Source organism: Entelurus aequoreus, linkage group LG15, assembly GCF_033978785.1.
Source record: "Entelurus aequoreus isolate RoL-2023_Sb linkage group LG15, RoL_Eaeq_v1.1, whole genome shotgun sequence".
Classification (NCBI taxonomy): Eukaryota; Metazoa; Chordata; class Actinopteri; order Syngnathiformes; family Syngnathidae; genus Entelurus; species Entelurus aequoreus.
Genome location: NC_084745.1, coordinates 39,443,430 through 39,471,121, shown reverse-complemented (window position 1 = coordinate 39,471,121; position 27,692 = coordinate 39,443,430). Strand labels below are relative to the sequence as shown.

At 42.8% G+C, this 27,692-nt stretch overlaps 1 protein-coding gene across 2 annotated transcripts in view; it reads left to right on the top strand.

The window, feature by feature from the left end:
* LOC133630148 (kinesin-1 heavy chain-like) overlaps positions 1-27,692 on the top strand; it is a 92,085-nt gene that overhangs the window by 7,766 nt on the left and 56,627 nt on the right. Inside the window, exons 3-8 of one of the 2 annotated variants that reach the window (XM_062021506.1) lie at positions 4,712-4,948; positions 17,321-17,408; positions 17,484-17,557; positions 17,635-17,739; positions 17,814-17,862; positions 17,936-17,991. In XM_062021506.1, coding sequence (XP_061877490.1) covers positions 4,823-4,948; positions 17,321-17,408; positions 17,484-17,557; positions 17,635-17,739; positions 17,814-17,862; positions 17,936-17,991 — 498 coding nt within the window. In that variant the 5' untranslated portion in view covers positions 4,712-4,822. Of the gene's footprint in view, positions 1-4,711; positions 4,949-8,765; positions 8,930-17,320; positions 17,409-17,483; positions 17,558-17,634; positions 17,740-17,813; positions 17,863-17,935; positions 17,992-27,692 lie in introns of those variants that run through there. The other variant, XM_062021507.1, reaches the window with a different exon arrangement.

Sequence of the window (27,692 nt, the reverse complement as noted above, 5' to 3'; positions counted from 1 at the left end):
CCTGGGAGGTGAGGGGAGCAGTGAGCAGCAGCGGTGACCACGCCCGGGAATACTGCCCAAAACAGCAATTAAAATCTGCTGAAACAGCTACAAAAGCAACATGCTTCGACAAAGCTAGTAAAGAGAGACACAGATTCCAATGCCACTTCAGCTCCACTTAAGGATTTTAACGGAGGGACTGCTAGCCATGACAACATTGATAGAGCCATTGCAGCGTATGTGCTAGAAGACATGGAGGCTATTTCTACAGTGGAGTCACCCGCTTTCAGGCAGCTAATTAGCATGATACCGGCGTGAAACAGTAAATGTCACGGAAAACATGTTCCAAGTACCTGGACAGTGAATACATAAACATGGAAAGCGAGCTAAAGAAAACACTCCAAACTCCGCCTCTGCTCATCATTCATCATTAAAGGTACATACTCTGTCAATTCTCTTATATGCTCTTTCATTCTAGACTTTCATTCTAGACTTCTAGAGTGGTTGATTATTAAATGTATAGACTATAAACTTCACAAACATAAAGTGGGATCCTAGTGGGCCAGGCCAATCTTTCCTTTTCTCTAAACTAAAACTGGGGAAATGCTTTGAGTGTTCTGGGCTTCAGTACAGTGTTGATCTCATGAAGACATGATTTTATTTCCGAATTCCTTGAGAGAAAAAAAATGCCTGGTTAGGCTTTGTGTATGTCATGTGTGCCTTCCTTGGTTTACAGCTATGTTGTTATTATGCTGTTTGTTACTTATGTATGTTATGATGCAGCTATTTAAAGTAGTTTTGTCAATTTGTTCTGGCCTGAAATAAATTGGCCCTTTGAAACATATCTTTGTCTTTGTGTGTTGTATGTAGACCACATTGCTTAGCAGAGTTCAGTGATGCAAATACATGTCAAGTTGATCAACACAATGTATTATTCTCCAGTGCAATAACAGTACTGAAATGAAGGCTAAAAGGGCATTAATCAGAATCAGAATCAGAATAGTTTTATTGCCATTGTTTGAGAACGGGTTCACAAACTAGGAATTTTTCTTGGTGCAAACGTGCGACATAAAACACATATAACACATATTTGGTATAAAAAGAGCTGTGACTGAGCTATCAGATAGACTTAGAAGGGATTCAAGGAATTCAAGGAGCTGCTGTTAGGAGTTATTGTTCATTTGCCTGATGGCCGAGGGGAAAAAACTGTTCAGGTGACGGGAGGTGTGGGTCTGGATGGAGCGTAGTCTCCTGCCTGAGGGGAGAGGGGAGAATAGTGTGTGTCCAGGGTGAGAAGAGTCAGCTGTGATCCGACCCACACGCCTCCTGGTCCTGGAGGAGAACAAGTCCTGGAGGGATGGGAGCTTGCAGCCAATCACCTTCTCAGCAGCACGTACGATGCGCTGCAGTCTATTCTTATCCTGGACTGTGGTGCCGGGGAACCACACTGTGATGGAGGAGGTCAGGATAGACTCTATGATGGCTGAGTAAAACTGCACCAGCATCTCGGTCGGCACCTTAAGTTTTCTCAGCTGCCGCAGGAAGTACATCCTCTGCCGGGCCTTCTTGATGAGGGAGCTGATGTTCAGCTCCCACTTGAGGTCCTGGGTGATGGTGGTGCCCAAGAAACGGAAGGAGTCCACAATGGGGACGGGGGTGGGAGAGTCAATCAGGGTGAGGGGGGATGGTGGGGCTGTGACTTTCCTGAAGTCCATGATCATCTCCACTGTTTTCTGGGCGTTCAGCTCCAGGTTGTTGAGGCTGCACCAGGACGTCAGCCGGTCCACCTCTCTCCTGTAGGCGGACTCATCGCCATTCGAGATGAGCCCGATGAGGGTGGTGTCATCCGCAAACTTGAGCAGTTTTACGGATTGGTGACTGGAGGTGCAGCAGTTTGTATACAGGGAGAAGAGCCAGGGGGAGAGTACACAGCCCTGAGGAGTACCAGTGTTTGTGGTTCGACTGTCCGAGACAATCTTCCCCAGCCGTACGTGCTGTCTTCGGTCTGTCAGGAAGTCATTAATCCAACTGCAGAGGGAGTCGGGCACGCTGAGCTGGTAGAGCTTGTCTCGTAGCAGTCCAGGGAGGGTGGTGTTAAAGGCAGAGCTGAACTCCACAAACAGGATCCTAGCGTAGGTTCCTGGGGAGTCCAGATGCTCCAGAATGAAGTGGAGGGCCAGGTTCACTGCATCATCCACAGACCTGTTGGCTCTGCAGGCGAACTGCAGTGGGTCCAGGAGGGGGGCGGTGATGTCCTTGAGGTGGGGCAGGACCAAGCGCTCAAAGGACTTCATGACCACAGACGTCAGCGCGACCGGCCTGTAGTCATTTAGTCCTGTGATCCGTGCTTTCTTGGGGACAGGGACAATGGTAGAGGTCTTAAAGCAGGACGGCATGCGGCATAGCTCCAGAGAGGTGTTAAAAATGTCAGTGAAGACAGGAGCCAGCTGGTCCGCACAGTGTCTGAGAGTGGAGGGGGAGACACCATCCGGCCCGGGGGCCTTCCGCGTATTCAGCTTCAAGAACTGCCGGCGTACATCCTCTTCTTTAATGGAGAGGGTCTTTACAGTCTTATGATGTTTTTGGAGTCCTGTGATGTCATTGGAGTCCTTTGAGTCCTTTAGCTCCTTTAATGATGTGCTGGCATTGGTGGGGAGGGTGATGGTGGGGGGAGCATGGCTTTGATGAGCTGAAGGCCGTTCATGATGACAGTAATGTGTGTTGAGGCCCTGAGCGAGAGTCCGGTCATTCAGGGCCTGGGGGGTTTTGGGCTTATAGTTCGTAAGGGCCCTTAGACCTCTCCAAACTGCCGCAGAATCATTGGAGCGGAACTGTTCCTGTAGACGGTTAGAGTACACAGATTTAGCTTTCTCCACTTCCCTGGTGAAGTGGTACTTCGCTTCTCTGTATGTACTTCGGTCCCTGCTTCTCCACGCATCCTCCTTCTTTTTGCGCAGCTGTCGGAGCTTGGGTGTTAACCAGGGCTTGTCGTTGTTATAACAAACCCTGGTGCACGTTGGAATGATGCGCGCCTCATTGAACTGTATGTATGAGGTCACAGTGTCCGTATACTCGTCCAGATTGTTCGTGGCCGCTCCAATTGCCTCCCAGTCTGTCGTTTCCCAACAAGCACGCAACTCGTCCACAGACTCGGCGGTGAAATACTTAATGTTCCTCATAACAGGTTTAGCCAGTTTCAGTCTCTGTCTGTATGAAGGGATTAAGTGCACCATCACGTGATCTGATAGTACAAGAGCAGCGCGCGGGACTGCATGAAAAGCCTTGCTCAATGTAGTGTAGCAGTGATCCAGCGTGTTCTCCTCTCTGGTCGGGCATTTAATAAACTGTCTATACTTTGGTAATTCCTGGCTCAAATTTCCCTTGTTAAAGTCACCAAGCACGATAACAAGAGAGTCAGGAAAAGACCGTTCCACATGTAAGATCTGTCCTGCGAGCGCGCGCTGAGCGTCACGCACATCCGCGCCGGGCGGGATGTAAACAGCCACGAGAATGAATGAAACAATCTCACGCGGTGAGTAAAAGGGCTTACAGTGGATGAAGAAATATTCCAGAGAAGAAGAACAGTGTCTAAAAATCGCTGTCACGTCTGTGCACCAGCTATTGTTGATAAAGAAGCAGAGTCCACCGCCTCTTTTTTTGCCAGAGAGCGCCGCGTCTCGGTCCGCGCGGAGGAGATGAAAGCCCTACAGTTGAAGCGCGCTGTCCGGGACACTTGCGCTCAGCCAAGTCTCCGTGAAACACAACACACAGGATGAGGAGAAGTCCTTGTTCCTTCTCATCAGCAACGCTAGCTCGTCCATCTTGTTGGCAAGTGAGCGGACGTTGGAGAGGAAGATGCCTGGTAGAGGCGTGCGTAATCCCCGTCCGCGAAGACGGACAAGTGCGCCCGCTCGCTTCCCTCTTCGATGCGGTTTCCCTCTTTTGAGCACAGAATGGACCAAATCCGCAGCTGACGCTAAGATGACCGGTAACAAGTCCATAGGGATGGTGGATCTGATGTTCAGTAGCTCTTCACGGGTGTAAGAGCACCCGGAAACACAATTTATGTACAAAAACAAACAAAACAGAGCGCACGAAAGCACCGAGGCAGCCTTCATCGGCGCCATGATGATGATGTATATGTAATGGGAGCCTTAAAAAAAAAATCAGAAAAAAAGAAGTAACTAAATAGTTACTTTTCACAGTAACACATTACTTTTTGGTGTAAGTAACTGAGTTAGTAACTGAGTTACTTTTGAAATAAAGTAACTAGTAACTGTAACTAGTTACTGCTTTTCAGTAACTAACCCAACACTGCTCATACCAGATGTCTGTTATTTCTGAAAGAATACAACAAGGAAACACACCTGATACACTTCGTGTCCGCTGCATGGCGACTCAGGAGTGAGCATTGAAAGGATTTTTATGTATGAAGATCTTCTTGTGATCAATGAGTAGCTTTGTCAATGTTGAGCTTCTTAATGGATAGCCAGGATTTGTCTCATGATCCTCACACCCTGTGACTTCCTTGGGCTTGCAGCTTTTCATCACTGCTGCATTTTTCTTCTTGTAAGAAGCTCTTTGCTCTTTTCCTCTGACAGCTAGTTGAGTAGCTAAAGTCAAACTTAGTTTAGACTGACAATTAGTATTTATGCTAAAGTTCTTTACTCGAATACCTCCTCCGAATGCATGTTTTTCTCATCACTTTATTTGCTGATGTCCGCTTTTAAAGGACTACTTGACACAACCTGCAGGAAGTGGTCCATCAGCTGTGCAGTAGAGGCGCGGCCTCCTCTCAGCCTAAACTTCACCAAGAAGTCTGTGACCCTCCAAGGCGGCGGACATGGCCAACCCAGCCGAGTGCTCTATCAAGGTAGTGTGCCGCTTCAGGCCGCTGAACAAATCCGAGGTGGCCCGAGGAGACAAATACATCCCAAAGTTTCAAGGGGATGACTGTGTGCAGATCGCGGTGAGTAATCATCCCAACTTATCAAAAATCAATAACAATGTGCTGATGAATCCATGTTGTTTCCACTTTCATACACACCAACATATTGCACAAGAGTATAGTGGCAATTTAAATGGAGTATTGTTGGCGCTTTTTGAATGGTTATTTATTTGATTTTATGGGCGAAATAGTGGAGCTCCCATTGGCTCCGCTCCACTTTTATTTACGTTTCTTTAATATTTAGAATGCATTGAAAAAAAATCCATCCGTCGTCATGTCTTTCATAATGATTGTGAATGATAGGCAAATTTTAAAAAAAAGTGCAGTTCCCCTTTACCTTGTGCATAAAACTAAATGTCCTTTTTTTCCTTTTGTGGGCGACTTCTCAACCATTCTCTCGTCCTCCTTTCTAATTAACAAAATGATGTCAACAAACTGTCTTTAATATCATACATTCTGCTTATGTTTGTGGATAAAGTCACAAGTGAATGTATCACCAATTGTTAGTTTGTTTATGTTGCCAACCACTTATGTTGACATTGTGGACTTAAACGGGTTGCACTGAACTATAAGTTGTGTGACAGTGTAATATTGCATTTTAATTTTAATATAGCATTAAAAAGTTTTTCATCAGTAGGTTTGGTTCTTCTTTGACTCTGCATTGGAAGTCTTGACTAACGTTAATGTAATCTGCAATCAACAGTGCATTTTCTGTTTGGAATGTTCTGCCTTAGGGAATCAAACATGCTGAGTCACTGTCAAGTTGAAATCCCTCATTTGTTGCACTAAGAAACTATTGATTTTTTAAATATTCAACGGAATTATTATAAGTTTATTCATTCACTTTCTACCACCTATGTTGTTCAGAGTCATAGGGGAGCTAGTATGGAGATACATTTGATTTGGTTTGGTTTGGTTTAAGTTTCGAACATAAATACAATGACAAATTATACATCATATAGTTACATACTGGTATCTGCATTGTATCATGTTCAAAAAGGAGTAGGAAGAAGCCAATCTTATTTAATCATACCCCTTTTCCAGTTCATAGCAATCTGCTAGCACGAATGTTCACTTTCTGTCCTCACTTTGTAACACAATCAGGGTTTGTACGGGTGCTTAAAAACCTTGACAATGCTTGGATTTTAATGTTGTGTTTTCAAGGTTTGAAAAATGCTTGAATTTTTGGGTGAAGTGCTTGGAAATGCTTGGAAATGTTCATCATATAACGGCAGTCTGATTCAATAGGCTAATTATAAAATGGAAAAAAATAAAATAAGTTTCTGTAGCGGCGAACAGCTGTCTCGTCAGCTGATGCACGAGCTCGCAACCGCGGCGGCCTGGCAACCTGCCAAACCCCACTTAAAGGCCTACTGAAATGAATTTTTTTTAAATTTAAACGGGGATAGCAGATCCATTCTATGTGTCATACATGATCATTTTGCGATATTGCCATATTTTTGCTGAAAGGATTTAGTAGAGAACATCGACGATAAAATTCGCAACTTTTGATCGCTGATAAAAAAAGCCTTGCCTGTACCGGAAGTAGCGTGACGTCACAGGCTGAAGGGCTCCTCACATTTCCCCATTGTTTACACCAGCAGCGAGAGCGATTCGGACAGAGAAAGCGACGATTACCCCATTAATTTGAGCAAGGATGAAAGATTCGTGGATGAGGAACGTGAGAGTGAAGGACTAGAGTGCAGAGCAGGACGTATCTTTTTTCGCTCTGACCGTAACTTGGGTACAATGGCTCATTGGATTCCACACTTTCTCCTTTTTCTATTGTGGATCACGGATTTGTATTTTAAACCACCTCAGATACTATATCCTCTTGAAAATGAGAGTCGAGAACGCGAAATGGACATTCACAGTGACGTTTATCTCCACGACAATACATCGGCGAAGCACTTTCGCTACGGAGATAACGTGATAGCATCGGGCTTAACTGCAGATAGAAACAAAAGAAATAAACCCCTGACTGGAAGGATAGACAGAATATCAACAATACTATTAAACCATGGACCTGTAACTACACGGTTAATGCTTTCCAGCCTGGCGAAGCATAACAATGCTGTTGCTAACGACGCCATTGAAGCTAACTTAGCTACGGGACCTCACAGAGCTATGCTAAAAACATTACCTATCCACCTATGCCAGCCAGCCCTCATCTGCTCATCAACACCCGTGCTCACCTGCGTTCCAGCGATCGACGGAGCGACGAAGGACTTCACCCAATCATCGATGCGGTCGGCGGCTAGCGTCGGATAGCGCGTCTGCTATCCAAGTCAAAGTCCTCCTGGTTGTGTTGCTGCAGCCAGCCGCTAATACACCGATCCCACCTACAGCTTTCTTCTTTGCAGTCTTCATTGTTCATTAAACAAATTGCAAAAGATTCACCAACACAGATGTCCAGAATACTGTGGAATTTTGCGATGAAAACAGAGCTTTTTGTATTGGATACAATGGTGTCCGAATACTTCCGTTTCAACGATTGACGTCACGCGCATACGTCATCATACATAGACGTTTTCAACCGGAAGTTTCGCGGGAAATTTAAAATTGCACTTTATAAGTTAACCCGGCCGTATTGGCATGTGTTGCAATGTTAAGATTTCATCATTGATATATAAACTATCAGACTGCGTGGTCGGTAGTAGTGGGTTTCAGTAGGCCTTTAATAAAATTGTATTTTATTATAGAGCACTTGGTAGAGCACATCCGCACCCCTATTCACCTAGACGACCCCAGGTAAGAGAAGGGGAGAAGTTGTGTGCATGTAGCGTGCTTAGTCTGGAGGCTAAATACTCATAGTGTTTTGTGTAACTGTTGGCTGGTAAGGATGGGTTGATAGGTGTTGTACATTCTTTGGTTGGTCTAATAAATGTTGTAGCAGTTTGCTGCATCAGGATTGTGAAGTCGCCCAATTTAAAGTGTTGGATTTAACTGTGCTGGATCAGTGGCTGCTAGTGAGGGCATAGGATTAACTAAATAATAAATAATAAAGTGTTGGATTTAACTCGGCTGGATCATTGGCTGCTAGTGAGGACATAGGATAAACGGGGCATTTTTCTACCGGTGGACAGCGGTTAAGATTGAGTGTTTCACTGCTAAAATAATAATACATTTATACTGGATATGGGTTTTAAATGTGTATCTAAAACAGGGGAAATAGATGGTTAATTGGTTAGGTATTTATGTATTTGCGTATTGGGTTTTCTGCTGCATTAATCTATTGTGTTTCTGGGGTTGAATGTATTTTATATATATCTTGCTGCATTTACATTGAGACAATTTATTTAAAATCTGTTTTAACTTAAAGGGAAAAAATAGTCAATTTTCTTGCACTTGTTTAATGGTTAAGGGTTTGATAGCCTAATTAATAATTGTAAATTATTATGGGATTAATAATTGGTTGATTTTTTACAACATGTTAATCTTGTGGTGTTTTGTCTTTCAAGGTTTTTCACCTAAAAAGACTGCTAAAAAGACTGCTAAACAAGACTGGAAAAAGACTAAATAAAAAAAAAAAAGAAGCAGTTACTTCCTTTGGAGAAACTGTTGCAAATTGAAGGGAAAATAAAAGGAAATAAATAACAACAGTCTGGTCTTTTGAGTGAAATCCAAAATCTACATTCAGCATTGGTACACCCCTTTCAAGTGTGGGATAAACACAGCATAGAAGCAAAACACTTGACAGTTTCCTTAAAAATGAAAGCTACACGCTTGATCTGTTGGCTTTGCACGAGCCGTTACATTAGGTTGTTGTCATGTCAGAGCCGTATACAGGTATACGGCTCTGTGTCGCCCCCAACAGGACAGTGGTGCATCGGTCCATCATGCCGGGAGGTTGTCGTTTTAATGACCATTGGATGGAAAATGACAAATACAAACTTTGGATAAAACGTGGACCAAATCCACGTGTAGCCTGCTGCAATGTATGCAAAAAGGAAATCCAGCTTTTCGCAATGGGAGAGTCGGCTCTCTCGAGTCATATGAAAGGTAAGCCACAGAGATTACTAGCCCTATAAATTAACTAACGTTAGCTAAAGTTTTGTTTTCTAACCTTTTGGTACATGCTAGACCTAAACTGTGAGATCAGCGCTAGATTAAATGTTAATTACGGACAGTTATTTCGAGCTCTGAAAGGAAAAAAGCGAACGTTTGTCAATGATAAATTATAATGTTAAGAACTTCCCTCAACTAAAAATCGATTGGTTATCATAGCCACAGTTATAAGGCTAGATATGCTTAATGAAAGGTGACTGAGGTGTTGTGAAACAAACTAAATATTTTCCTTTAATTTATTATCCTTATACTAATGTTGAACAGTTTTGTTAATAAATGAGTGAAATTGACGTTTTGAGGGTGTGTGTATTTTTATCACATTATGCAGTTTACAAGCACAAATACAATGTGAATCAATCCGTGCTATTCAATGTCATTGAGTGCTGCAAGTAAGAAAAAGAACAAGACATTTGAAAAACACAAATGGAGACACGTTTGCAAACACCAATGGCATTGAATAGTAGGGCTGTGAATCTTTGGGTGTTCCACGATTCGATTCAATATCGATTCTTGGGGTCACGATTCGATTCAAAATCGATTTTTTTTTTTTTCAATTTAACAAGATTCTCGATTCAAAAACGACTTTTTCCCGATTCAAAACGATTCTCTATTCATTCAATACATAGGATTTCAGCAGGATCTACCCCAGTCTGCTGACATGCAAGCAGAGTATTACAAACTGTTTGTAGATTTTTGTAAAAAGCTTTTATAATTATAAAGGACAATGTTTTATCAACTGATTGCAATAATGTAAATTTGTTTTAACTATTAAATGAACCAAAAATATGACTTATTTTATCTTTGTGAAAATATTGGACACAGTGTGTTGTCAAGCTTATGAGATGCAATGCAAGTGTAAGCCACTGTTCTTTCTTTATATATATATATATATATATATATATATATATATATATATATATATATATATATATATATATATATATATATATATATATATATATATATATATACAGTATATAAATGTCTAATGATAATGTCAGTGAGGGATTTTTAATCACTGCTATGTTGAAATTGTAACTAATATTGATACTGTTGTTGATAATATTAATTTTTGTTTCACTACTTTTGGTTTGTTCTGTGTCGTGTTTGTGTCTCCTCTCAATTGCTCTGTTTATTGCAGTTCTGAGTGTTGCTGGGTCGGGTTTGGTTTTGGAATTGGATTGCATTGTTATGGTATTGCTGTGTATTGTTTTGTTGAATTGATTAATTAAAAAAATAAAAATAAAATAAATTAAAAAATAAATTAAAAAAATAAGAAAAATAAAAAGTCGATTTTTTTAAAATGAGAATCGATTCTGAATCGCACAACGTGAGAATCGCGATTCGAATTTGAATAGATTTTTTTTCACACCCCTATTGAATAGTCTACAGAAACACTGCTTAATTTTCTATGCCCCTTTCAGTTAATGATAACTGCTGCTTAAATGTTAGGCTTAGGTTTTAACAGATTTTCCGCATTTTTCCTACAGACACCATTTGGTGACCTCAAACAACAAGGCTATGGATTGATTCACACTGGTTTTCGCCTTTTGAAGGGTACTGGGAAAACTGGAAAATTGATCTTGAAAGTCTTTAAAAAGTGCTTCAATTTGGCCATGGAAAAGGTGTACAAACCCTACACAATTTACCAGTGAAATACAACAGATCTCTTAATAAACAGTTAAGTCAGTTATGATTCACAGATGAGATGAATAATATCTCATTTTTAAAGATGATTATCAAAATTCTTCTTTCTTGGACCTTGTAAACACTTTGAGTTTGAACAGCTTCTTAAACTGGATCACATTAATACATTGTTTGACTTATTTGCCTTATCCATTCCATAATTTAATTCCACATACTGATATACATATCAGTATGTGTTGTATGTGCATACACATTTTTAGATTAGACTTCTCTCTAAGGTTATATCTCTATTTATTTCTCCTCTTATGTTGAGAATAATTGTTGTACAATCTTGGGTAGCATGTTATAATTTTCTTTGTGCATAATTTTAGCTGTTTGAAAATGCACAAAATCATTGACTTTCAATATGTTTGATTCACTACATAAAGAGTTTGTATGTTCTCTATATCCAACATGTGGGGCGGCATGGCTTCCGTTGTGTCCTTGGGCAGGATACTTCACCCTTGCCCCCAGTGCCACTCACACTGGTGAATGAATGATGAATGATAGGTGGAGGGTGGAGGGGCCGTAGGCGCAAACTGGCAGCCATGCTTCCGTCAGTCTACACCAGGGCGGCTGTGGCTATGAAAGTAGTTTACCACCACCAAGTGTGAATGAATGATGGGTTCTCACTTCTCTGTGAAGCGCTTTGAGTGGCAAGACACTTTACCCACCTGCTCCCAGTGCCACCCACACTGGTTTAAATGTAACTTAGATATTGGGTTTCACTATGTAAAGCGCTTTGAGTCACTAGAGAAAAGCGCTATATAAATATAATTCACTTCACTTCACTTCCTAACCAAATTGAAAATATTTTATTAGGGCCTGAGCAACAGAGCAAGCCCTGCAAGGGGGCGTGCAGCGCACCGCAAGGGCCCTATTGAAATTGTTGTTTTTTCTTTTATATGGACGCCTTTTTGAGGCCCTGAACATGCACGAAAAGTCGTCATATTTTACAGGCGTGTCAGGTATGGCAAAAAAATTTATATTTTGGGGGTGACGAAAAATGACATTTAAAAATTGGTTCTCTAGCGCCGCCTTTAAAATTAGAAAAAAAAGAGCCCCTCTTACCAATTTCACCTATCGCCACAAAAATCGCAGGAGACGTCTAACATGACGGGCCGCACATAAAAGTCTCAGGAACCCATACCTGAAAATGTACAGAAATTCTGCCATCTTGGTTTTTGGGTTTCATTTTTCGCAAAAAAAGGGGTCATACTTTAACAAACTGCTCCTTGGGACTTTGGCCAAATGAGTCGCGGTTAAAATTGCAGGTGATGATAAATTGGGAAGAAATTTTGCCTACGCCATTAAATGCGGGCGTGGCATGGCGCCGAACATTACTCAGATGATTCGCCACAAAACACGAAATGTTAATAATTCGGCTCCATGAATTCAGATCTTGAGTTTATTTGGTAGAAATTATGATGATGAGACCCTGAAGTGTTCCTATCTACTCATATTTGGTGGACCCTAGCAGCGAAAACTGCCCCACGCCTTCACCAATCTAGCTGTCATTTCTGCACTTTGTGATCAGAGATTGATACTAAACTGATGGGGGATGATCAATTGAAAATATATGTTTTGCAAATGATAGGATGTAGGCGTGGCATGGTGCCAAGCTTTGATCTGATGGTTCGCCACAAAACACGAAACGTTACTGTAATAACTCGGTTTCACAAGTTCAGATCTTGATCCCATTTGCTACAAATAACGATGAAAAGCTAAAGTGGTTTCATTGTATTGTATTGTATTTGATTTTATTCTATTTTAATTTACTTTATTTTATTTTATTAGGGCCCGAGCAATGGAGCAAGTCTCACAGGGGCCATGCAGAGCTCCGCAAATGTCCTATTGCAATTGCTGTGTTTTTTCTTCTATAAAATGTATTTTTTAGGCCCTTGACATACACAAAAAGTTATATATTATATATGTATATATATCTATATATACATACACACATATATATATATATATATATATATATATATATATATATATATATATATATATATATATATATATATATATATATATATATATATATATATATATATATATATATATATATATATATATATATATGTACACAGTATATACTGGTAGGCTTTGAGGGAAAAGCACAAATTATTTAAATGGGAGCCAATAGTAGTTTTTGTTTTTGTTTAGTTATTGTGCACACACTTTTATTTTGTTAAAAAAAAATATAGGTAGCGTTCTAATCTATACCACACATTTAATACAGCATTTGATTTACAACAATACTAGCAAATTGTATACTGAATAAAATAAGGTTGATAAAAATGTGTTATTGTGTTTACTATAGTTACTTGCTATAAAACATTTTAATTTCTATAATCTGTGTAGCAGTATCGGATCGGTACTAAAAATCTGATCGGATCTGAGGCCAAAAATTATGTTAAAATTCTAAGCAATAAGACTGCTATATTTTGTAGTCCAATGTGTACTGATTGATAGCAAGTTGGGTTGTTTGTAGGGATGCAACAATAAATGGTATTAATGTTAACTGTGTTGCATTTAGATCGCATTGTAGCGAAGTTTGTGTTCTCAGCCTGGCTCGTTGCAACGGAAATGTAAACAAAAGGAAGCCAGAAGCACTAAAACCAAAAACAAAACACCAAACATCCATCCATCCATCCATTTTCTACTGCTTGTCCCTTTTGGGGTCGCGGGGGTGCTGGAGCCTATCCCAGCTCCACACGGGCGGAAGGCGGGGTACACCCTGGACAAGTCGCCACCTAATCGCCAAACATAGAGAAGAATAATACACAAACACAAATAAGACATAATCGGAGGGCACGGATCATGACAGGAGCACCCCCCCACCCCCACTTAATGGCCGGATTCCAGACATCCCAAACCAAAGCACACTAAGTCCTAAGTCACTGGTGGGTGAAGGGAAGAGTTGGCGGCGGGTAGCCAGACCAAGTATCGACTGGGGACGGGTCTGGTGGTGGGGGCGGTTCGAAAGCCGCTGCAGCAGGCAAGGCGCAAGTCCACACACTGGCCACATACTTGGCCAACGAGGAAGCGGATGTAAGAGCAACCGAAACCTCAGCAGCTAAAGAGTTCCATGAATTCCAAGTCCTGGGCATTGTCGCTGATGGTGCAGAGTGCGTCCATGAACTGGCCACATTTGTGGTCAATGATGAGGCAGGCCCTGAGTGCCTGACGGACGTTTCCACGCCAGGCGAGCATCCTACTCTGCCGGAGGTAGAGCTAGAACTGACTGCAGGGCTGGATGCAATACTGAAGCTGACTGTAGGGCTGAATACGACGCTGGAGCTGACTGCAGGGCTAGATGCGGCGCTGGAGCTGGCTTTACGGCTGGATGTGACGCTGGAGCTGAATGCAGGGCTGGGGCGAGCTTGGCTTGAGCGGGCATTGAAGCTGGAGGAGGCTTTTCTTGAGCGGGCGTCGAAACTGGAGAAAGCTTGGCTTGAGCGGGCGTCAAAGCTAGAGCGAGCTTGGCTTGAGCAGGCTTTGAAGCTGGAGCGAGCTCGACTTGAGCGGGTTTTGAAGCTAGAGCGAGCTTGACTTGATCAGGCTTTGAAGCTGGAGCGAGCTTTGCTTGATCAGGCTTTGAAGCTGGAGCGAGCTTTACTTGATGGTCAGAATCGAGGTTATATCTTTTGAGCAGAGGATGAATAACCGCTGTTTTGAATGCTATGGGAACAATACCAGAGGAAAGTGATAAGTTAATAATATTTAGCACTAATAGTCATAATATTACAAACAGCTCCTTGACAAGTTTCCCAGGAAGTGTTTTAGGTAAACATGTTTGTTTTGTCCCATTTACGAGTCGCAGGAGTTCCTCTAGTGTTATTCTCTCAAAAAGAGAGGGATTATTTTGGAGCGCAATATCCGTCGTACACACATTTGTATCTGTGTTAATAGAACCCAGTTGGAGCTGGGATGCGTTATCATTAAATTTTCTTAGTAAAAAATTGCTACAAGTCATCAGCCGAGTGGGTGGAGCTACTGGGAGAAATCCCTTGGTGGGTTAGCGATGCTACGGTATTAAACAAATGTTTAGGATTGTTTTAAATTGAGGCAGATGAGATTAGAGTAGTAATTAGTTTTACCTATGGTAAGAGCGTGTTTATAATTTATTAAACTATCACTCCATGCTTGATGGAAAACCTCAAGTTTAGTTGTACGCCATTTGCGTTCCAGCTTTCTACATGATAGTTTAAGAGCTCTGGTTTCTTTTGTGAACCAGAGCGTATGCCTATCATGGGCCTTTTTTAGCTTTAGCGGTGCTATACTATAAATGCCATTGCGCAGGGCATCGTTAAAGTTGTTAGTGAGGTTATGGAATGATGCCAATACCAAGGGCAGCAGGCCAGCAAAAGTCGTAATTGTGGTAGCGTTAATCTTGTGGCTACTAAAGCATTGGTTATTAGTAGCTTGCTGACAATGAGTGAGAACTTTGATTTTGTAAAGTAGTGATCGGACATTACTTTAGTGTACGGGAGTACCATAACTTTGTAAACTATCGTATTACGGTTGCGATGCGTCGGTTCATTTATTATTTATGTAATCAAATATAGTCTGGAGCGCCGTGAAAGGAGGGTCTGACGGGTTATTCATATAGATATTAAAATCCGCCATTGTAATTATATTATCTGCGTGTATCACTAGATCAGCAACAAACTCTGAACATTTGCTAATAAAGTCTTAAATAGGGCCCAGGGGGGCGATAGATAACAGCCAGATGCAGAGTTAGCGATGTGACAGACATCATAGTAAGCACCTCAAATAATTTATATTTATTACTTCAGTTAGGGCTAAGGTTATGGTTTTCACTGGATATTAGTACGGCCCCTCCACCCCTTTTGAGGGGACGGGCAATATGTGCACTCCTACTAAATAATTTCGATCACATCTAGGAATTGATATGGTGGGGATTTTGAGATTATTTGCAGGTGCTGCGATAGATTTAACGCTTCATAATTTGCCACCTCACCAGAACGCATGTCTACCTCTAAAAACATTGTGAGTTATATACTATGCTACGAGAAATGCTATGTGTGCAGGAATTTTCCAGCTGATTAGTTCTAGTTTAACTCACTCCTCACCCGGGCTGACAGGCACTGTAATTTCCATTCTGATTCTGATTCTGAGAGGGCAGCCTGGGCAATTTGCATAAAGAACGGCTCTCAAACAAACAAATTACAACTGCCAAACGGTTCTGTCAGGACTTGGTCAAAAATAGGACCCAGATGCAGAGGTGGGGAATAATCTGGCAGGCTTTTATTTTGAAAAGTTCACTTTTCACCTCTTGAGTCAGAGCAATACAACAACGGCTATAAACTTTAACTAGACGAAAAGGTTTCACAAAATGTGAACAAACCGAAAATCACTCCAAAAGGAAGAAACAAAAATATCTATCTCTAACTATACTAACGAGGAATATAACTATGAATTTAAACAACAAAAGACGCTCCAAAAGGAGGGAAAAACAACGGGCTATAAAGCTTCTACACTGATTCTTATCTAGAGAAATAATTAACAAAAGGTCACTCTAAAATTAGGAAAAGAAGAGACTGTAAAAGTAAACTGAACTCACCACTGCGATTTGAAAACTTTACAAACAAAAATTCACTCTGCTTAAGAGGAGAAAAGGAAAACTCAAAATACCAACTTGGAAATTCAGGATCTGGATAACAAGACGAGACAAGGCTTGGGTATGACGCTGAAGATGCACAAGACATTCTGGCACAGAACAAAGGGAGGCGAGGGCTTACAAAACACATGGGGGTAATGGGGAACAGGTGGAAACAATCAGGGATGACGTCAGACTGATGACACATAAGGAAGGGCAAGTGACCTGAAACGAGAGGAGAGTTATTTTTCAAACTAAAACATGAAATTCACAAGACACAAAAAAAACAAGACAAGACAGGTTCTCATCGTTCACATGAAAGACCCGTTCAAAGTACCCGACTCGTCTGTGAACGTTACATCTCTAATTAAATTGATGGGGTTTATGGATCTTGGAAGTGAGCCGGATCTTTGTGAACATTTTGAAAGAGCCATTAAAAGCCTGACTTGTTTAAGTACTATATTTGCTTTGTTTTAAATATGTTGTTATTATCAAGTAAGTAATTACTCGTAGCAGTAATAAAAAGTCTAAATGTATATATTACACCAACAAAAACCGGACATGAAGCAAAGTGAACACTTAATTTGTCTTTACCAATAAAAAGAAACAAATCTAAAACATTTAAACATTCAAATAAAAATACGACTCTTAAAAGTTTTTTCTATCTAGAATGTATATTGTGTGTTCATTTATTATAGTTTTTTTTTTTTTTTACTTGGTTAAAAGATTTCAGTGTGTGTATAAATATGTTATGAGCACATTTAACAATATTGCTGTAGTAATGATTACCATGATAATTTTGGTCACAATAACCGTGAAATGGAATTTTCATTTTGTTACATCTCTAGTTGTTGCGTATTTGAAATGCTTTGGTGTGGTTAGAGCCTCTTGCCAACAAATTGGGTCATGTTGTCTAGCAGTGTATTTGAAAATCTGATTTCTGATTTGAGTGCTGCTTCAAAGCAATGAAGAAAAACTGTAATGGACGCTCTGAATACTCTTGTTCACAGGGTAAACCGTACTACTTTGACCATGTATTCCAGTCCACTACTACTCAGGTACAATTCTACAATGCTGTGGCTCAGAAGATTATCAAAGGTAAACCTTATGAAAGTGCAAACACACACAATGCAAACATTCAGTTCAATAAAAATGTTTTTTTTGTGAGGTCAGACGTACTTGATGGCTACAATGGCACAATATTTGCTTACGGGCAGACATCCTCTGGTAAAACGCACACAATGGAGGTACAACAGCTTCAAATGATCATTTGTACTTTTTCAATGGTTTTTCTGTTGATTTATGTCTTTTGATTGTGCTGTAGGGAAAACTTCATGACGGAGACATGATGGGAATCATTCCTCGAATTGTGGAGGACATCTTTAATTATATTTATTCTATGGATGAGAACCTGGAGTTTCACATCAAAGTAAGCCTTTAATTTTAATAATCAATCACACGTCAAAGAGTTGGAAGTCTCATTCCAAAGATTTTTATTTATAGGTGTCTTATTTTGAAGTCTATCTGGACAAAATCCGAGATCTGCTGGACGGTATGAATGACTTCTTCGCTGATACATAATTTTAGCAGACAGGGATGACATTCTTCTTTGTGGTCCTCTGCAGTGACCAAGACCAACCTCTCTGTCCATGAAGACAAAAACAGAGTGCCGTACGTAAAGGTAAGACATGTGTGATGTGTTTTTTAGTGTTGACTCACAGTTAAAGGAGAATTGCACTTTTTTGTTAATTTTGCCTGTCATTTACAATCCCCATGTAAGACAAGGACACATATTGTTTTTTTTATGCATTCTAATTTGTAAAATACGTCAAGTACGAGGTGGCTGACAATGCAGCTAATGGGAGTAATCTATTGCGCTTATAAGCCCTCTCAAAGCCCTCTAAAAACACCCCAAAAACAGTTAAAGTTAAAAATTAAAGTCCCAACAGTAGTCACACACACACTAGGTTTGGTGTAAGTTTTGTCATTATTTGACACAGTTTGACTTCCATAAAGCACCTTTAGAATTAGTAGTAATAGCATTAGTCTGTATAGGACATAATAGATGATAAAGCAGGGGTGTCCAAAGTGTGGCCATTTTTGGCACACAGCTTGTTTTTATTGGCCCGCATATATTCAACAAACAAGATTAAACACGACCACATTAAACATTACCGGGCTTAATACACTAAGATTCAATTAAAAAGTACTAAATGGTGTGTACTATTAGTGGGCGTGTGTGTACAATTGATAACAAGTGCAAAAGTGGTGCAGACTGCCTTATTTAAAGGGGACTTATTATGCAAAACCAACTTTTCTTACCTGATGGTACCTGCTTTTGTGTATTTGTGATCCCCATAAGTCCAAAAAATTTGAAATTAAACCGTGGAGGCATGGCGGAAATGTTTATAAAATAATATTGCTTTCCTTCATACTTCCGCCAAACAAGTCTTTTGGAATTTGCTCTGACTTGTGGTGTTTTCTGAACTGTGACATCAGTGGATATCTCCATATATGGTAGAAATTTACCCGAAGACCTTTGCGCTAGTCCGCCATTGTAGTCCTCTGCTGTAGACAATAAGTTCCTTTTTTTTCTCCATTATCTTGTTGTCGGGCAGACTGCCTTGGACATACACATGCATACTCCACTGTTGCCATTTCTAATAAAAATTAGCGTATAGTTTTAACTTATATCTGTCAGTAGATTCGATAGGGAAGCGTTAAAAACTACAACATGGATGACGGGGAGAAGAAGCAGTCAAAGTGGAGGCTTGTAAATTTGACCGCCCACAAAACGGCGCATCCTGAAAAGACAGTCAGAAAGTGGCTTGTAAATCATGATATATGCACATTTTTACCAAACAAACACCATCATTACATGCAGGGACGTGCACATGATTATAGAGGGGCAGGGGCTCAAAGTCAGAAAAGGGCAGGACATTTTTTTTTGGTCCTTTACACAATATGGAAATCAATGTAAAATTAAATTTGCTAATAGGAAGCTAACTACTTAGCTGTGTGTCCTTTGTAGGTAAAAGTGATTGCCATTTCTTTTGTGTCAACAAATTATGGTCATAATGAGTTAATTCACATTATCATAGGCTTGGAAGACAAGAAAAGCAACAAAACACTGGTTTATTAATAGGCTATTTATTGTTAAAGATAAGCACTTTAATATTGAACATTGAACAGTGCAACATGAACATTGAAAATAATAATAATTATTATTATTATCATTATCATTATTATTATTGTTATTATTGTTATTATCATCATTATTATCATTATTATTATTATTATTTTGTTAACCCACACAGTAATAGCAAAGTCACAATAAACTTTATATCTAAACCTCCACTGTGAGAGAAATGTGATCCGCCGTAAACACAGTGCATTTTATTTTGAAAATTAACCCGGTGTTTTATTTTGTATTTTGTACACTACTTCCTGTCCCGCACGATCCGCTCTGCTCTGTGAGGAATTGATGTGCCTGCTCAATTGATGTGCCGTGCTCCGACGTCCGGCAAAAACAGAAGCTGACACATTGAATAATAGAATAATACAGCTTTTTTCTGAAATATTACCCATTTTAGATGCTGAATAAGTGGACGGCGACTAGACCATAACTCACAGGTTCAAGTTGTTCCACTGTCACGTCTCCTCAGGGGCGCAGTAACTTGGCTCTCTCTCCTCTCACTTACTCACTCACTCGCCCTCTCTCTCTCTCTCTGGCGGAAGCGGCAGGCTCAAACAACCCGGTATTACAAGAAAACATGGAGTTTTTGTACCGCTGTTTTTTTTTGTTTTTTTTTACATCCCTGACAGGAATTTATTAATGTTGTTTAAAGAAAAAAAAAAAAAAAAAAAAAAAAACACACACACAGGCAGAGGGCACTTTTTAAGATGAGGCAAAAAAGGGCAGGGGCTCAAGCACCCATAGGGCCCTATGTGTGCACGTGCCTGATTACATGTTATGTAGACCACAAAGAAGTGTTTTAAACGTAGAAAAAAATTATAGCTCCCCTTTATTGAGGACTATGTGTGTACTACCTGCTGTCACCTTACTGCAAGTCCTTGTTATCACCAACCTGATGTTTGTTATGTTTTGAAACATGTATCACACAAATATATGGATCACCATTTCAGGCATTTTAGAAGCACTCTTACAGTGATGTCTACAATAGAACCCACTTGTCTCTGGGAGACGCTGACACTAACTGCAAGCGTGCACTGTAATGATCAAGACGCAAGAAAATGCTGTAAATAACTATGAGTGTAAATAAAGACACAAAATAGTGCACGCAGAACCGTTTTAGTCCTGATAAATCACATAGCGCGTGTTGAATGACTTATGATAATACATGACAATATACTTGCATGTTCTTCTCCTAGTATTGTGGGCGTTTTGATGATCAGCATATATTCTACATAATCATGAAGACAGACAGGCCAAATGAATTGCGTTTCATATAATGCTAATTTAAGACACGCAATCCTCTGCACACTGTCATGTCTGTTGATCATGTTTTTGTTTGGCCATGTGCTGTTTGTTTTGTGGACTCTTTTTTTAGTTCCTGGTGTCACTTCCTTGTTTGGTTTGGTTTCCATGGTCACCCATTAGTTTTCACCTGTCATGTCACGCACCTGTTTCACGTTTTGAGTCACGCACCTGTTAATCATGTCTGTGTTATTTAAGTCTTTCTTTCTGTTCACTCGTTCTGCGTTCATTGTCTTTATGTCACACCAGTTCAGGTATCATTCTGACCAAGTAAGTTTTCATAGTCCATGTCATAGTTTCTGTTAACTAGCAGCTTCATTTGTGTTTTAGGCACGCTTGCCTTTTTTGTTGTATTTTTGTGGTTATGGTAGTGATTTATTTATGTTAAATAAATATGTTAAATAAATCCAAGCCTACCTTCACGCTGTCGTCCGGAGCCGTCTTTGCACTGGAAGAACAACCCCGCAGCACGCTGCGACCCCCCGACGTGACAGAATGAACGCAGCAGACGTTCTTCCGCAGACGAGCCATGAGAAGGTGATGGAGACGCGCTGGCGAAGATGGAGGCCAGCCAGAAAGGCTTCTTTTCGCCAGCATGGCGCGTCGTTCCCCCAGGATCCTCCTCCGGACCACAGGATTCCCCAACCAGCCCAGTCTTCCTCGCCGCCGCAGGAGACCCGTGCTGATGATGTCATCCCGCCCACTGGTCATGACGTCAGAGACCAAGAATTTTTTTTTGATTCTATTTACACCCTCTGTCAGCCACCCACTAAGGACTTTGTTTAAAAAAAAAATCCTTTTGAGAAGATTTTTTCTAAATTTAGATTTTTTCATACCCAGTCTAAAGTGGAGGTGGTGAATAGACATTTTGGACAATTTAATGGGGAGGATTCTGCCCCCCTCCTGACCTCCCTCCACCCACCCCAAAAAACGGTTCCAGACGGGGAGCGCGTCTGGTATCCGCTCCTTGAGGGGGGGGGGGGCTAGGGCCAGGTGCTGTAATAGTGGGGTGACTCAGCTGCGCCCAGCCAGGCAGCAACCTCCGGCCCGTCCACCACCACCGGTCTTTCGGCCTGCCAAGCAGCAACCCCCAGCTAGGCCACCTGCACCACGTCAAGTTCCTCCACGCCAAGCTCCAGTGCTGCCAGTACCAGCTCCACGCGGCCAAGCTCCGGTACCAGCTCCACGCGGCCAAGCTCCGGTACCAGCTCCACGCGGCCAAGCTCCGGTACCTGCACCACGACGCCAAGCTCCGGTTCCTGCACCACGACGCCAAGCTCCGGTTCCTGCACCACGACGCCAAGCTCCGGTTCCTGCACCACGACGCCAAGCTCTGGTTCCTGCACCACGACGCTAAGCTCTGGTTCCTGCACCACGACGCCAAGCTCTGGTTCCTGCACCACGACGCCAAGCTCCGGTTCCTGCACCACGACGCCAAGCTCCGGTTCCTGCACCACGACGCCGAGCTCCGGTTCCTTCACCACGCCAAGACCAAGACCCTCGCATAGACCAAGACCAAGTCCAAGACCAACCATGCCAAGTCCAAGACCAACCATGCCAAGTCCAAGACCAACCATGCCAAGACCAAGTCCAAGACCAACCATGCCAAGACCAAGTCCAAGTCCAAGACCAACCATGCCAACACCAAGACCAACCATGCCAAGACCATGACCCACGCTGCCAAGACCATGACCCACGCTGCCAAGACCATGACCCACGCTGCCAAGACCAAGACCGCCAAGGCCAAGACCACCCATGCCAAGGCCAAGACCACCCATGCCAAGACAAAGACCCCCCACGCCAAGCTTCGCCGCCTGACGCACCACGCCAAGCTTCGCCGCCTGCCACAACAACGCGCCCACCTCCTCGTCGGCCAAGGATGTGGCCATTCCATGGGCGTCCGCCACGCCAGGTGCGCCGACCTCCTCGTCTGCCACGAATGTGGCCATTCCCAGGTCGCCCACCTCGTCAGGTTCAGCGGCGGTCTACCCGCCGCCGCCACCTGACTCTGCCCCGGTGGATTCGGGGACACCTGGTCTGGCGACCCACCGCCATGTCCCCCTCCCGCCCTCCCATGACTCTTGATCCTGCCTTGTTTTTTTTTGTTTTTGGACATCTGGGATCTGTCCTTAAGGGAGGGGCTCTGTCATGTCTGTTGATCATGTTTTTGTTTGGCCATGTGCTGTTTGTTTTGTGGACTCTTTTTTTAGTTCCTGGTGTCACTTCCTTGTTTGGTTTGGTTTCCATGGTCACCCATTAGTTTTCGCCTGTCATGTCACGCACCTGTTTCACGTTTTGAGTCACGCACCTGTTAATCATGTCTGTGTTATTTAAGTCTTTCTTTCTGTTCACTCGTTCTGCGTTCATTGTCTTTATGTCACACCAGTTCAGGTATCATTCTGACCAAGTAAGTTTTCATAGTCCATGTCATAGTTTCTGTTAACTAGCAGCTTCATTTGTGTTTTAGGCACGCTTGCCTTTTTTGTTGTATTTTTGTGGTTATGGTAGTGATTTATTTATGTTAAATAAATCCAAGCCTACCTTCACGCTGTCGTCCGGAGCTGTCTTTGCACTGGAAGAACAACCCCGCAGCACGCTGCGACCCCCCAACGTGACACACACAAGCTTTGTGGATCAGCGTTGAGTCAAGTTTGCATGTGTTACAATTAGGGCTCTCAAAGTTAACATGATAAAAACGTGTTAACTATAAGTTCCTTTAAAGCGATTAACGTTTTTGACCCTCTGCCCGTTCCGTAGTTTGGGAGAATGTGTAATGGCGTCCAGTTACTGTTAAGCCACAGGCTTGAAAACAGCTAGTACAAACATAGAACTGCACAAAGAGAAGCTTGAAATCTGTGTTTGGATTACAGTTAAGTGCATTGAAATCATACAATGTAGATTGTTACTCGAACTGCTTTAGTAAGATGGACTACGAGCTCAGCAGAAACAAAGAAGGTAGAGAAGAAATCTAAAGTCACTTTTATCTGAGATTTTCGTGAAACCATGTCAAGTCTTTTCTCATTGGTGGTCTTACAATAGATCATGCTATTCTGTTATTCTGCTTTATTATGTGATATTTCTATCTAAATAAATGTTTTCTGGCAGATTGAAATTAAGTGTATTGTAAAGGCAGCGGTGATGTGAAGGAAGAAGACTTTCTCTCTTTGAACAACTATTGTGTATATATGTATATATATGTATATTGTCATGTATCTTCTTCTTCGCTACCACTGCAACTGGGTTTAATACTGCAGGCATACCTGCCACTGCCCTCTGCAGCCTAAATCGGGTAATTTTGATTGATTGATTGAAACTTTTATTAGTAGATTGCACAGTTCAGTACATATTCCGTACAATTGACCACTAAATGGTAACACCCGAATAAGTTTAACTTGTTTAAGTCGGGGTCCACGTAAATCAATTCATGGTAATTATTTATCTATTAATTATTATTATTACAGTTCCTTACACAATATTACCATCGCTATGGTATATTATTTTATAGCTGTTCTGATTGATCGTCCGCAATTGCAGAATGTTTAACAGCCTGAATATTACATTTTATTACTAAGTAGGTAGAGAAAGTTCAAACATTGTCATGCAGAGATAAGAATGCCATTAACTTGCGCTACTGTGCAGAAGTTTGGGGCAATAATTACATGAGCACACTATATTCCCTCATCACCCTGCAGAAGAAAGCAATACGGGTCATTCATAAAGCAGGATATAGGGATCACACAAATAAATTTTTCTTACATTCAAAACTATTGAGATTTAAAGATCTTGTGGAACTACAAGCAGTACAAATTACATATAAAGCAATAAACAATTTACTGCCTGGAAATGTGCAAAAACTTTTTCACTGAAACGGAAGGGGATTATAATTTAAAGGGTAATTTCAAACTTAAAATTCAGAATGTACGCACAACATGTATAAGCATTTGTGTTTCAATATGTGGGGTTCAGTAAGTAAGTAAGTAAGTAAATACATTTTATTCATAAAATGTACTTACTTACTATGGAACAGTTTGAATGCAGAACTAAAAGAATGTCCATCCTTAATTTGGTTTAAAAAAAAAAAACCTGATACAGACATGGTTTTCAGTATGTACAAGAACAAGGGTTTCCAACATTCACAACATGTTTACATTATTATTCTAATTATTTGGGTGGTTATTTACTTGTTATTGGTTGGCGTTACCATCAATTTGTCATGACTGGGTTCTTGGGTTTTGCTTCTCCGGAAGGCAAAGGAAAATTGGCGCGGGCAAGGCGTGAATTTAAATACATGATTTATTGTTTAACACTAATAAACTACAACAAAAAGGAAGCAAACAAATGGCGCGCACAAAGGCGGAAATACAACTTGACTAAGAAACAAAAGACATGCACGTGGGCACAAAAACTATGAACAAAGAAACAACAACACTAACTGTGGTCTTAATAAACAAAACTTACTTGGCATGAAAAAACATGAAAAAGAGCAGCATGGATCATCAGAGTGTGAATGTGTGAGGACGCCAGGACAAACAACAGAAACAGACAGATTTAAATAGTGACGTGATCAGTGAAAACAGGTGCGTGAGTCGAAACGTGAAACAGGTGCGTGACAAGACAGGTGAAAACTAATGGGTGACCATGGAAACCAAACCAAACAAGGAAGTGCAACCAGGAACTAAAAAAAGAGCCCAAAACCCAAGCAAAACAAAAACATGATTAACACAGACATGACAGAGCCCCCCCCTTACGGACAGATCCCAGATGTCCCAACACAAAAAAATGAACAAGAGTCATGGGGGGGCGGGAGGGGGACATGGCGGTGGGTCGCCAGGCCAAGTGGCCCCGAATCCACCGAGGCATAGTCATGTGGCGGCGGCGAGTGGAACGCCGCCGCCACAGGCGAGGTGGGCGACCCGGGAAGGGCCACATCCGTGGCAGACGATGACGTGGGCGCACTTGGCGTGGCGGACGACCAGGCAGCGGCCATATCCGTGGCCGACGAGAAGACAGGTGCGGTGTCGTCGTCATGGCAGGCGTAGAAGCAGCAGATGAAGCAGGCGGCGAAGCTTGGCGTGGTGAAGCTTGTCGTGGCCATGGTTGGTCTTGGCATGGTTGGTCTTGGCATGGTTGGTCTTGGCATGGTTGGTCTTGGACTTGGTCTTGGACTCGGCATGGTTGGTCTTGGACATGGTCTTGGAATTGGCATGGTTGGTCTTGGACTTGGTCTTGGCATGGTTGGTCTTGGACTTGGTCTTGGCATGGTTGGTCTTGGCATGGGTCTTGGCATGGGTCTTGGCATGGGGGGTCTTGGACTTGGCATGGGGGGTCTTGGACTTGGTCTTGGCATGGTGTGTCTTGCCATGGGGGGTCTTGGACTTGGTCTTGGCATGGTGTGTCTTGGCATGGGGGGTCTTGGACTTGGTCTTGGCATGGTGTGTCTTGGTTTTGGCGTGGCGCTGCGACTGGCGGCACTTTGCGTCGTGGAGCTGCGACTGGCGGCACTTGGCGTCGTGGAGCTGCGACTGGCGGCACTTGGCGTCGTGGAGCTGCGACTGGCGGCACTTGGCGTCGTGGAGCTGCGACTGGCGGCACTGGGCGTCGTGGAGCTGCGACTGGTGGCACTGGCGGCACTTGGCGTCGTGGAGCTGCGCCTGGCGGCACTTGGCGTCGTGGAGCTGCGACTGGCGGCACTAGGCGTCGTGGAGCTGCGACTGGCGGCACTAGGCGTCGTGGAGCTGCGACTGGCGGCACTAGGCGTCGTGGAGCTGCGACTGGCGGCACTTGGCGTCGTGAAGCTGCGACTGGCGGCACTAGGCGTCGTGGAGCTGCGACTGGCGGCACTAGGCGTCGTGGAGCTGCGACTGGCGGCACTAGGCGTCGTGGAGCTGCGACTGGCGGCACTTGGCGTCGTGGAGCTGCGACTGGCGGCACTTGGCGTGGAGCAGGTACTGGTGGCGCTTGGCGTGGAGCAGGTACTGGTGGCGCTTGGCGTGGAGCAGGTACTGGTGGCGCTTGGCGTGGTGGGGCTTGGCGTGGAGCTGGGCGTGGAGCAGGTGGATCTTGGCATGGTCGAAAAACTGGTGGTGGCGGCCGTGCTGGTGGCTGTGGCTTGGCAGGTCGAAAGACAGGTGGTGGTGGCCGAGCTGGAGGCTGTGGCTTGGCATGGCGATGCTGACCCACCCCACCTGAACAATTCCCAGCCCTAGCCCCCCCCTCAAGGAGCGGATCCCAGACGCGCTCCCCGCGGTCTGGAACCGTCTTTTGGGGTGGGTGGAGGGAGGTCAGGAGGGGGGCAGAATCATCCCCTCTAAATTGTCCAAAATGTCCTTTTTTTTCTACATGTGATTGAGTGGGTGAAAAAAAAGAAACCTGTTGTGACATGGGCGTGGCTTGAGTCTTGGGGGGCGGGGCATGAAATTTGGGTGGCTTGGCTTGACATGCTCTTATTTCTAAAAACATGTCTTGGTAATGTCTTATCATGTTTTTAGAGTCTTTGGTTGGAGGCGGATGATGAAAAGAAAAAGAGTTCAGAAAAAAAAAATCCTGGTCTGTGATGTCATTTTGGAGCTGTGGAGCTGGCAGCAACCTGCTTCCGCCCGGAGTGGGAGGAGCCTGCGGCAGCGCCGCATGCTGTCCGCTCGCCTTCCCTGATGTCCTTGGTCTGGAGCGGCGCTTCCGGGACTGCGGTGACGCAGCGCCGTCCTCGGACCAACTGGAGCTCAATGGCAGCAGATTTCCATCTGGCCCCCACATCAGGTCTCTGCGCTTACCGGAGGAATAACGCAGCGTCTCTTCCTCCATCGCGCGGAGGACCTCTCACGTTGCCTCGTCAAAATTGTCCAATTTTTTTGCGGAGAAACTCTTCTGCTGGCGTCCTACTGTCA